At 35.2% G+C, this 12,882-nt stretch overlaps 1 protein-coding gene across 1 annotated transcript in view; it reads right to left on the bottom strand.

The window, feature by feature from the left end:
* Positions 1-12,882, bottom strand: part of exd (PBX homeobox extradenticle) — a 68,385-nt gene that overhangs the window by 31,505 nt on the left and 23,998 nt on the right. The window contains exons 2-3 of the mRNA XM_089104680.1: positions 4,593-4,823; positions 710-779 (exon numbers count right to left, since the gene is read on the bottom strand). Of these exons, the coding sequence (XP_088960806.1) occupies positions 710-779; positions 4,593-4,823 (301 nt within the window). The remainder of the gene's footprint in view (positions 1-709; positions 780-4,592; positions 4,824-12,882) is intronic.

Genomic DNA, 12,882 nt, shown 5'->3' with positions numbered 1-12,882 from the left:
ATTTTTAGTTTTCAATCTAATGAGCACCCTCCGAAGTCTCTACGACGACTTCTATACAAAGTGTCTTGGTGATAATATATATATATATATATATATATATATATATATATATATATATATATATATATATATATATATATATATATATATATATATATATATATATATATACGGATATAAGGATATATTGCGAAATAAATCAAGAAGTGGTGCATACTATTAAAAGGAATCACATCAGATTGGAGGCTTTCGTAAGATTCGCAGACAATAGGACAGCTGCTGGTTCTAGTTTAGTCAAGACGTAGCGCAAGATTTTATAAAAGGCCATAATTTCAAGTCTGGTTGTTGTCAGTTAATGAGAATACTTCTGGTTGGCTAGCAAGTGAAAAGGCATAGTCCTTCAATCAATCTTTTTATACGGACAGTTAATAGCATATTCAATGCAACTCCAAACAGCCCAAGCCCTGACTAAGCCCCTGCGCGACTGTAACTAATTTAGTTTCTATATCGCATGAGCAGAGCCTGATCAATCAATATACGTTCTAAGCTTCACTGAAAGTAATAGGAAATTTGCAGTATTAATTTGGGTAAGAAACAACTTTCAAATTTTCGTGTAAAAATGAAGCGCATTTTTCGAAAATAAACTTTCGAACAATTTATTTTATATGCAAGTCTTTCATTTACAAATAAAGTTGAAAAAAAATGTTACCTGTTTTTTCTTTTATCTCACACAAAACAGTAAATAAAGCTGGCTTCATTCGATGACAGTTTAAAGTGTGCTTCCTGGAATTAAAAATAAACCAAGTTACCAAGTCATTTGCAAAACCAAGTTCCACAGCTCTTACAGTACACTTTGACAGCATGGCTTTTGGTCCAGCTATAGTTTGTTTTTTTCAAATAGCATCTTTCTTCTCTCCCCTCTTCAGAAAAAAAAATGTCTATAAACATTCCCAAACCAAAAAACTTGCTGGTATCCACTACATATAGACAGATAACTGAAAGTAAGGACAAAGAGTTGTGAACAAGTCTTTCTTTCACTAGGTTTTAGTAATATGGCTCTAGTATTTAACAGTCGTTAAACACTTAGTGTTAAAACCAGAAATACTCCTAAATAGCTTTACTAGCCTGGATAGTATTACTAGTAAAGATGCAGTGACGATATAAAAATAGAATAGCCAAGGTTATGGGTGTTTTTTATCAGTTGAAAAAAGTTTGGAAGAATAGGAAGACATTGTGCGATCCAAGACTAGAATATGGGAAGCTACAGCGATGCCAGTGGCCAAGTACGGTTCTGAAAAGTAAGCGCTTTAAAAGATGAAGGAGGATTTGTTAGATGTTTTCCATAGGAATTACCTGTGGGTGGTTTGGGTATCCGTTTGACCGACTGTAGATTAAACAACAAGCTGTATGAAAAATGTGGCTATATCACTCATTCTATAACTATAATGAGAGAAAGGTTGAGATGGCTAAGGCATGCTTTGCGAATGAAGGATGACAGATTTCTAAAGATAGTTCTTTTGGCCATCTTTCTAGGTCCAAACGTAAAGAAAATGAAATTACATAGAACACTTCTTTATCAAATTGGTGCGCAAGGTGGTAAGTATATATTCTCCCGTGTGACTATTTAACGTATTGCTTCAAATTCTAATGATAACTTTACTTGGCAGATAACTTGATCGATTCCAAGAACATTTCTAACTAAATGATTTTGTCATAGTTGTTTTGGGCAGCCAAGAATCGGTGAATTGATTCATTTCCATCCTGATAGATGACATTGAATAGGAGATCTCAAATAGAGTTAATCAACATTAGCGTGGAATTACACTATGAGTATAATTAATTTTATTTGTCATTAATGCCATAGTTCAAATAAATACAGACAAAGCTCTGACCAACTACATCAATTAATTATGGTTCAATATCCAGAAATGTCAACAAGCTCAGGAAAATGAAATTCCATAAAGATAAAACTACTAAATAGCCAATATCCATCCTATTTCCTAAGACATATTTTAGGATTCGGAAAAATGGCCAAGTTCAAGGATACTTAGCCGCACCATTAAGTCATTAGTGAAATAAACTCAAATTTTGATGGTAACAACTCAGTTCTTTTAAGAAGACAGAATAAATAAAAGGTAGAAATAGAGCACAAAAGGCTAAAAAAAGACCAAATACAAAATCAAAAACATTTTTTCCCAAATCGTTTTTTTTTCGCTACCCAAGATTGTCAAATGACCCTCACAAACGTTATTGCATTACTTGCAATTAGTGTTGTAACTGGTAAAATTGGTCACGGTAAAATTGGGTAGTTTACCGTAATTTTACGGACCCCGGTAAAATTGGTATTTTACCTATTTTATGTAATTTACGTAAGCGCGAAGAGGCTGTCAGAAAAATGGATTGAATATGATTTTATTTTGTGTATAGCTGTGTTCCCTAGTTTAAAAAATCGTCTGTCTGACTTATCAGAACGATAAAGTGCATTATAGTACAGGTAATTATAATTTTAAAATAGTGAAACATTAGCTGAAATAAAATTAAATTAGTTCTATGAACTGTTAAAAACAGAAAGGGACTAGAAGCAGGATTGACATGTGACAAACAACAACAAAAAATAATAAAAATAAATAGCCAAGAAAAATGAGGGTAATGTCAGCGAGTTGACAAAAAAGAAGCTAAAATGAGAAAGGCAGATATTTCGTCAGGGACTTCCGCCCAGTTGTCTTCAGTGCTAAAAAAGAAGGAAGACTAATCTTTTGAATTAACTCCAACTGAGCAGAAGAAAGACTGAATCACACAAACCATAAAAGGCAGCCAGAATAAATGAAACTATTCACCAATTAGATTGGACAAAAATTCTCTGCTTAGTGATTGACTTAGCTAGTCTATTGATCTAATTTTTATTAAAAATGTGGATAGATGATCTTAATTTAAACTGAAGAAAAATTTTATTTGAATCCTTTTTCAAATATTGAAGTTGCCTCATCAACTAGAACTACATGATCTGGATATCCAACATTGTGGAAGGCCGAAGCAGAATCAATACCATCATTTTTATTTTACATTTCACATCTCAGAAAAATCTTGTATTCATGCCGTCTTTTCCTCGCATGGTGACCTGAATCAGAATCTAAATCTGAAGGTGAGGACCTAGATTTGCAAGCAAATCATTTTGAAAAGAGTCATGGGCGCCCATCAGCTGAATTCCAGGGGGGGCAAACTACGTCTAATTGCTACTTTTAATGCTATATAATAGAAATCTCAGAACAAAAATATAAAAATAAGGCAGCATCATTCAGCCAGGGGGGGGCAAGAGCCCCCCCTGCCCCCCCCCCATATGGGCACCCATGAAAAGAGTCTTAATGACTGTATGTTCCGCTCTTGTGATCCAGTGCTTAGTAAAGTCTTACAAACCTCTTTTTTAATTGTCTTCGATACTTTTATAAATAAACGAACAATAAAATACATGTAATGTAAGGAATGTGGCTGAATACGGCTATTTAAATATGCAAGGCCGTTAGGTTAGCATTTCTTAGGTTTAAATGTAGAAAAAAAGGACAAATATGATTTTACTGCCAAATAATGGTAAATTTAATTATTTTTTTTTACAAAATGAATGTTCGAAATCAGGTACTGTCCAATTACTGAGATATTACCCTAGGCACAAGATTACCAAAGGAATAGACTAGACAGTTAATTAAGCTGATGAAACTCTAGATGAAGGGGCATTACCTTTTTTAAGCCCGGAAAAATCGGAATCATTAACAAATTTCATTAAAAGCTGAAAGTGATGCTTAAAAAGAAATACTCAACTGGTCTTGTAGCTAGACGGCAACTCTAAAACACCAATTTTACCCCGTATTTCCTAGGGAGTACCTTGTTTTACCTTATTTGATCAATTTAATTTACCGAGTTTTTATTTTACAGTAATTTTACAACACTGCTTGCAACAGATATATTTTTAATCCTATTATTCTAGAATTGCTCTATGATTTCGACCTTGTATTTATGCCTATGATTCGGGTTGTTTTAGCAATCTACTCTTCTGCTTGCTACTCTTCTATGAACAATTTGACACTTGAAATGCCAGGAACAAACATGGGTGTTAATTACACAAGTGACTTTAGCCTGGTCTTAGCAAAACGCTCTCAAAATGTGGGACTTTTTATTTTTACAAATCTATCGTCACATGGTGAATGAATGATGGGAATTTCTCCTTCCTAATATTGGGCTGAAGCCCACCTCCCCATCCAAAGAAAAATGACCTAGCCCTGCATCTTTGTTTCGGACTTGTCATTTATTCTTCGCCTGAAAATATCATTCAGTAAGACTTAAACCTCTCTTTATCTTTAAATATAACCTACATATAAGTATCCCTATATGAGGAATGGAGGTAAGTTTATTTACATTTTCAACAATATGTGGCACTGAAACTGGTCCAATTCTCCGTCCACTATATACAAAAATCAATGCACACACTTTTCACTTAAACACCCCAGATGTCTGATATTATTTGTGTCCCCCCCCCCTCCCCTGTTTAGCACAAGTGAAATAAAACCTCAAGGAGCATTTACAGAAAATGGAACATTTACTTGCCTTGCCTGAGCTTCATCCAAGGACTGGTCAGTAATATTCATAATCTGCTGAAGGATTTCACCAATGTCTTGCTTCCTCCCCATAGCAACGCCATCTTCACCCTGATGTGCAGGTGTATTATGCTCCATTCCTCCAGCCATAGATCCTATATTATATGGGTTTTGCATTATTCCAATTGGTGGAACTTGACCTGATCCCGGATGCATCAATCGAGATGGATCATCCATCTTAAAGTAAAAAAAAAAAAATCTGAAACAAAGGATGAACATAGAAATTCTAGATAGGTGAACTTTGGTCTTCTCAGGAGCCAGTTTTGTATCAGCTCGCTTCCTTATTTTGATACATTGAAAACAACTACTATCTATCATCTCTTGATTCTGAGAATAAATTTAAATCTTTTAATAATTCCGAATTTAACGGACTAGTAGCCTTTGCAAATGATACTCCATTATTTAGTGTACTCAATGACCAAAAGAAAATGAATATTCTCTGTTACAGTATTGCTTGAAAGGGGTCTGAAGGGAATCATTTATTATTTTTTTTTTTTTTTTTTCAGGCTCTTTTTACTGGGTTTTTCGTGTCATATTCTTACTCACATTAGTAGCCTATCCCTGTTTCTCAAACATTTTAAATATATGAACAAGTATAAATATCTTGAGTGAAATAAAAATGAGCTCGTTTAGATGTAAGGGAAGGGGGGTATAAAAAGAGACCCAGGGCTCAAAGTGAAAAGTCCCTTTACAAATGATAAAGTCTTTGTCTTTAGATCTGGCTTGGCTTTTGACCCCCTTGGTTAGATATGCACTAATCAAAATAATTTTCAGAAGTAGTTTCCATCTTTTGAAAGCAAGATTTTGTGAGGATTACAGACTGACTAAAAAAAGGACATTTTCTGATAAACCATAATAGACAATTAATGGGATATGAGAGTTACATGATCCAGTGGAGGTGAGTTGTATGACATGCTGAACATGTACAGAAATGAGCCTGTTGTGTAAAATATATGGGAGAGTAAAATATGAAGAAAAATCAAGGAAACTCTTTAGAGAGCACAAGGTCTACTACCTATATTAGCATTTCATGGTAATGAAAATGCGTTATACCATCCAACTCTTTCCTACCTGTCTTGACCTTAGCAAAAAAAAAATACTCTTTAATTGTGGTCTGAGTCTGTTTCTTTTAGGTTTTGAAAAACACTCTTCCATTAATTTAGGGAAGATTTAAAGCAATATTAGGATATTTTGGTGATTTTTTAGTTTTACAATTTTTGAAAAAAAAAAGCATATAGGAGGTAAGGGTAAATTTTTCTCCTGGATCTGTTGGGGCACCATTTGAATAATATACACAGTCTACCATATACCCCCTGCAAGACGCTACATTATTTACATTATTAAAGGAGGGGGTACAAAACTGATATTACTTATGGGCTTTAAAAATCTTACCTATGCTTCTGAATTCTTATCTGTTTTTTATTAGCGTAACTTTATAAAATTATCTTTAATATTTGTGTTCAATTTGATCCGAGTTTTGTTTTAGATTTTTGTTTTTTGATTCATTTGGATAATAAACACAGCCTACCAAATAGTCCCTGAAAGATATTACTTATGGGCTTTAAAAATCTTGCCTATTCTTCCGAATTCTTATCTGTTTCTTATCAGCATAACTTTATAAATGATCTTTTATAGTTGAATTCAATTTGATTCAAGTTTTTTTCATAATTTTCCCAGTGGGAGAAAAGGCCTATGAGCCTTTCAAAGCTTACACTAAAAACAAGCTTCCTCAAATGAAAATACAGAGCAACATTAAAACTTAAAACACCCAGAAGCTATTATGTTTATGAGGGGGACTTTCTCCTCCTCAGTCCCCTGCTCTTTATACAACGTTTAAAACATTTGAACTAAAAATTTCATTTTGGTCTTTCATTTGTTAGACAGGCTAAGATATCTACATTGAAAAGATGTTTGTTACATGCCCATGGGCATAGGCAGCATTAGGCAGCATATTGTCTAGAGGGGGGGGCAGTCGATAGTGTGATGGAGTTTTATCAACTGCTTTTTCCAAACCATCTGCTTTTTCAGCCATATCTAATGTAAATTTGAAGGTCTAGGGGGGGGATCTACCCCCTCCCTACGCCCATGTACAAGTCTAGATGGGTTGAATTTGCACTTTGGATCCCAAGGTAAGGTAAAACACTACAAGGAAGACAAAAAAAGAGAAAAAAACACAGGTCAATAAATTAAAAGAAGGTAAAAAAAATTTGGCATAAAAAACATAAAATGGTTCAAAATAAAAGTTCATATAAAACTGACAAAACAAATTAGTATAAACAACACCATCAAATCATCTGTTGAATAAATCCTATCAAAGCATCATGTGATAAAACTGGTCAAAAAAAGAAAAAGAGGTCACAACATGTCAGCAATATCGAAAGCCAATAAAACCATTAGATTTTAGAGACACTAAAAAAGTCAACAAAAACGCAAAAAGAGAGGGAAATGAAGAAACAGTAAAAAGAGTGGAGCTATCAGGTTTTTTTTTATCAATTTCTTTCTGTAATGTAGAGGACAAAAATTATTTTATATCAGGAGATAAAGCATCAAATAGGGGACAAGATAGATACACACTCAGAGTGCTCAGACTAACAAAGAAATGGATGTAGTGTGTCTTTTGGGGGAATTGTTTTTGATCCAAGGGTTTGGTATTGTATATTTTTTTTTTTTTTTTAATGGAGGAATAACATAACTCTCCTGCATTCCAGGATTTCTCGCCTATCTTTTTTTTTTTAGAAGAAGAGAGCGCGGAACTTTACCTTCTTTGAAAATCATTCAAAGGTTGTTTTTTTTAAATAGAGGAATAACATAACTCTGCCACATCCCAGGATTTCTAACCTATCTTTTTTTTAGAAGAAGAGAGTGCGGGACCTTACCTTCTTTAACAATTATACAAAGGGCCTTTTTAGGATGACTCTTCCTGGGAAATGCCAGGGTGCCAAACTAGACAAGCGCAGTCAAGATGAGACTGGACAAATAAAGCATAAACACTTAAACAAAAGGAAAGGGGGTGCCAAACTTACTTAGAAGCATAAGGAGGGAGAAAGGTGCATTAAATTTGTGGATGATATTTTTAACGTGGAAACTCCACTTTAAATCAAAAGAAATTATGATGCCAAGTCATTTCAAAGAGGACACAAAAATTTCAGGAGGAATTGGAAAAAGAAAAAGGGTGGAGACTTAAGGAAACATAATGGCATTATTCTGGATTTAGAAGGGTCTACTCTAACGTCGAACGCATCACTTCTGATTTTGTTGAGGATACTCATAGATTTATTCATTAAATTTCATTAGCAGATTCCAACAACCATTATGTCATCAACAAACTTTAATCTGTTGGTAAATTCCTTAGCAAGGCTATTGATCATAAGTTTAAAAAGGAGGGGATCTGGGAGAGTACCTTGGGACACTTTATTGTGGACAGGAGATTTGAAGAATGATTCAGCTATTAAACTGCTTGGGATCTATTCGATAAGGAAGAGTCAACTAATTTCAGCACTAATATTCAATATTGAATTCAAAACTGTATCAAGTTTCTCATCCAATACATTGTGATTAACAAGGTCACATGCTTTTTGGATATCAATAGGATTAAATTCAGCCAGGTAATAGGCTTTTCAAAAATTTTCACAATGGAGTCAATAAGATAAACAAAGTAATGGGAAGTAGAAGTTCCCAACTTGCCTCAAGTCAATAAGAGGTAGAAATTTTTCCTTTAGCCATCTACACGGAATCCTTCCCATAATTTTAAACATCTGATGTACAGTACCGAAAAGCTAGTTGAACATATTGCGCTTGTCTTTCAGGCTTGTATTGCACAGCAATACATACCCACTGCTTTATGTGAGGGTATGGTGACTTGCGTTCCCAAAAAGAATAAGGATCCTCGGTCTTGTGATTCTTATTGTCCAATCACAGTTTGCTCAGTCATCGCGAAACTCTTTGAAAAGATCCTTCTACTAAAAATTTCGGATAGGTGTGATCATGGTGATTATCAGTTAGGTTTTCGTGGGGTCATTGGCGTCGGAAACGCTCGTACCGTCTTTGTGTCTATTCTCGAAAAGCATGAGAAACATAGAATCCCCTATATGTTTGTGCCATTGATATATCTAAGGCTTTTAACTCGGTCCTTCACTCGTAACCTATATTGGCTCTCATAAAATCAGGAGCAAGTCCATTCATCTGCGCCTCTAAATGGCAGTGGTATCAGAAGGCAGCTACTCTCGCACGAGGGGAAAGTGTTGATAATGGCCAGATTTTTGTACGTCATGGAGTTAAACAGGGCTCGGTTCTTAAGTCTCATAATCTTCAACAATGCAATCCGTTCTGCCATATGTAGAACACTACCTTTTCTCATTGAGCCGTCTATCGATGCAAGTCATCTTGCGTACGCGGATGATATTATCCTTCTGCCAGAAGATGCGCAGTCACCACAGATCGCTGTGGATAACCTTTATGACGGTCTTCTTGATATTGCATTATCAGTTGCTTCCACAAAAACCGAATTTGTGGTTGTCACCAGCCTCCTGACTCCAAGATCCAGGTTGGCCCTTCTACTATTTCTGCTTCCACGTCTCTCAAATATGTTGGGCTTCCATACAGAACATCAATTCGAGTGACACGATCACTCATTATTAAAGCATTGACGGAGAAGCTGAGAAAGTCCTACGCATTTTTCTCCAGGATTAAGGGTAAATTTGATAAGGAAATGCTCGGTCGCCCCTATAACGCGTTTTTTGCTCCTTATGTTTTCTTTTCAGTCCCTATTTGGAAGTTTTTCACCGCTTCTGAACAGAAACAAATTCGTTTACTATTTCAGATTTTGTAAATATCTTCTTCATATTCCGATTTGGACCAGTAACAGATACATATCAAGTCGTTATGGAGTCTTCGAAATTTGCGACAAAATTGATAATCTAGTAGCTAAATTAAGAGTTAGATGCGAATCAGTAGTCGATTTTTCACTCAACTGTATTTCATTGATGTGAGTCAATCTAATTTTGTAATTATTATGTTTGTTTGACTGTGCTGACACATGTGTGTGTCCCCAGTAAGAAGTTCCATTCTTGTTTCTTTTATTTTGTTCTTTTTCTCCTTCTTCTTCTTCATAGCTTTGCGAGGTCTGTGGATCCAGTCTTTTTAGTATCATAATCATTAATCTATAGATTGTGGCTTCCAAATCATGTGAAAGAGAGCAATTAATAAGACCATCAAACGACATGGGGATCTTCAATTGATGACAGTAATATATCAGTTTCCTCAAATCTTAATCCCTTGGGTAGCATTCAAAGAGAACATGTTGTGTATTTTCTGAAGTCTGATGGCAATTTCTGCATAAGGGTGTGTGGTGGATTCCCCATTTAAAAAGATCAGCAATAAGTAAAATAGTTCCAAAACTAAATAGCTTTTAGTTTATAGCAGAGCATATTAAAGTCCTTAGATTTGAAAGGAGGATGTACAAAACGTTGGCAAGCAATTTTTGTTTGGGCTCTAATGACCTCTCTAAAATTGAATGTCCTTACATTTCTTGGGGGAGGGATACCTGCTGCCTTATTTGCAAAATTATCTGCCATTTAATTATATTTGATCCCTTTATGGCCTGGACTATGAAGAATTGCAATGGAATATCCAGTTGAAAATAGATAACTGATTTTTTTTTTATATCCCTTTCAGGTCTTAGTCATCAGCATGATAATTTATTTGGCTAAGAAGATGGATTGAAGAAAGAGAATCCGACAGGAACAGAATGTTCCTTGAAGGGGTCTTCAGATCAATTAAGGCATCTAATGCAGGTCGCACTGCACATAATTCAGCCGAAAGTACTGATGAATTACTCAGAAAGGGGGCATAAAAGTTTAGGTCCGGGATACAGGCAGCTGCCCCAGCTTTTGGATCTTTAAAAGAACCGTCCCTGTAGACATGTACATAATTGGGAAAACGGGACTTCACGCAATTTTCAAAGATTATATTAACATCTTGGGCTGGAAAGCATGATTTATTTTTTGGTAGCATGCCCGTAAGCCACTCAACATGGGCCATGTCCCATGGTGGGGAAATCACAAAGGGAAAAGAGTCCATCACCTGAGAAGACCACTCTGGAAACTTCTTTAGATAGAGATTCCAGGAAGAAGATACATAACTCATAGGGGGTGGTTTATTAAGAATTGGTGTGTGCTTATGAGGTCCCATAGCAATACAGGCTGTAGAATTTTGTAGTGACTCCAGCATGTTAAACATACGTGAAGAACTATTCACAAAAATTGGATGTCATATTCCATCTTTGCTCTAATATAAACTTTATAAAAATCAATCATTGTTTTAGGTGATGAACCCCATTTAGCAAGCCAATTTAGGAGAGCCAGTTTCTGGATAATGTTATTCCTGAGTGATTTGATGTGATCCTGCCATCTCAATTTGGAATCAAAAACAATTCCCAACAATTTCACTGAGGATTCGTAATTTAGGGCGTAACTATTCAAAGCAATATTTGGTATGGATGCATCTTTTTGCCTCATAAATAGGATTGCATTGGTTTTAGAAGTGGAATAGACAGACCTAATGCTTCTGAGTAGCAAGAGATTATGTTAACGTCTTGTTAAAGATCTCGGACTAATTCAAGGACGTTTCTGCCTGACCTCCATATTACTAGGTCATTTGCATAAAGCCCAAATGATGCATGGTGTAATTGGAATTCAGATTAAATAGATTAAACAGAAGGGGACTAAGGATTGCTCCTTGGTGTAAATCTTCTCTAATAGGGTATTCATGGCTCCTGGAATTACCAATCTGCACAGCAAATGTTCTGTCGTTAATAAAATCATCAATAAGGGCCACAGCCCCAACAGGAAAGTCAAGATTTATTAGAATCTCCAGTAATTTCTGGTGAATAACACTACCATAGGCATCAATCCAATCAAAAAGTATGGCAATAGTTGAATATCCTTGATTAAAGGAAGTTGAAATATCATGCTCTAGGCAATCAATATTGTCCTGTGAGTAGTGTCCCTTTTGGAATCCTGTTTGTTCAAGGTGATAGAGGTTGTTTATTCCTACAAACCATTCAACCCTAGTTAAGATCATTCACACCAGTATTTTACCTAGTGCTGTTAGCACTGAAATTGGTCTGTAAGATTTAATATTGTTTGACAGCTGGTTAGGCTTAAGGATGGGGTTAACAATAGCTATTTTCCATGATCTGGGGATTTTATGATGGGTCAATATATGATTATAAATGTGCAGAAGTAAAGATCTAAATATCTCTGAAGCTTGTGTAATCCACTTTATATGTATGTCATCATTTCCAGGAGTAGACCTCTGGTTGCTAAGGTCAATTGCCTGCTCCATCTCTTCAAAAAGGAAAGGTTTTTCAAGGAAAAGTTTATGTAAGCAGGATTTTGGCAGAATACAAAAGGAAGGTCGTCTAGGGGTCTGTCTTATGATTTCTTTTTTATATTGCTCTGCAATCACTTTAGTTTTTTCACCGTCACTAAGAATGTACCTGCTATTGATACATATATCAATATTTCCTATGATCAATAGATTTATTATAGCCATTGAGTTTGCTAATATATTGGTGGATTTTAGTTGCACCACTTTGGGAGTCTATCTGGTAGAAAAAGCTTTCCCATAATGTCTTTTTTTTATTTTCTGCATATTGTTTTAAGCTTTGCTATAACATGTTTATACACAGATGTGTGATAGGACAGGGTGTCTCTGGAAATGTTTTCTGTTTTTGTTTTCCTAGTTTGTTTTGCTGATTCACAGTCTTCATTCCACCATGTCTTAGGCAGCTTCTTGAGATTCAACCTTTTCTTCTTACTATATTTTGTCATAGCAGCAGCTGCAGCAGCGATCAAATATGATGATAATTTTTTAGCCTTTTCATTTATGTCCAACTCGTTATACAGCTATGAGTAATTTTCAGATGCTAGTATATCTTGGAAAACTGACCAATTTGCTTTTTTGTTATTATACTTTGTGTACCGTGAGTAATATGTGATATATTTAAAATACATAAAAAAAAATTGTTTCCTTCTAAGGATGCTTCCGATATAAATGCCTCGCAGCATCCCGGACGTTTTGTTTTACAAATGTGAAGTGTGGAAAAGCTACCGGTCGAATTAAGGCACTAATCAAGGAAGACGGTTTTGAATTTCGCGAAAATACTTGGCAATAAAAAATCACGAGATACAAAGTTTCACAGGAAGTTTCAAGTTATCATGGGAATATGAATGTC

Source organism: Artemia sp. Qi Xiang Cuo, chromosome 18, assembly GCF_049724085.1.
Source record: "Artemia sp. Qi Xiang Cuo chromosome 18, ASM4972408v1, whole genome shotgun sequence".
Lineage (NCBI taxonomy): Eukaryota > Metazoa > Arthropoda > Branchiopoda > Anostraca > Artemiidae > Artemia > Artemia sp. Qi Xiang Cuo.
This window is presented reverse-complemented; position numbering and strand designations above follow the sequence as displayed.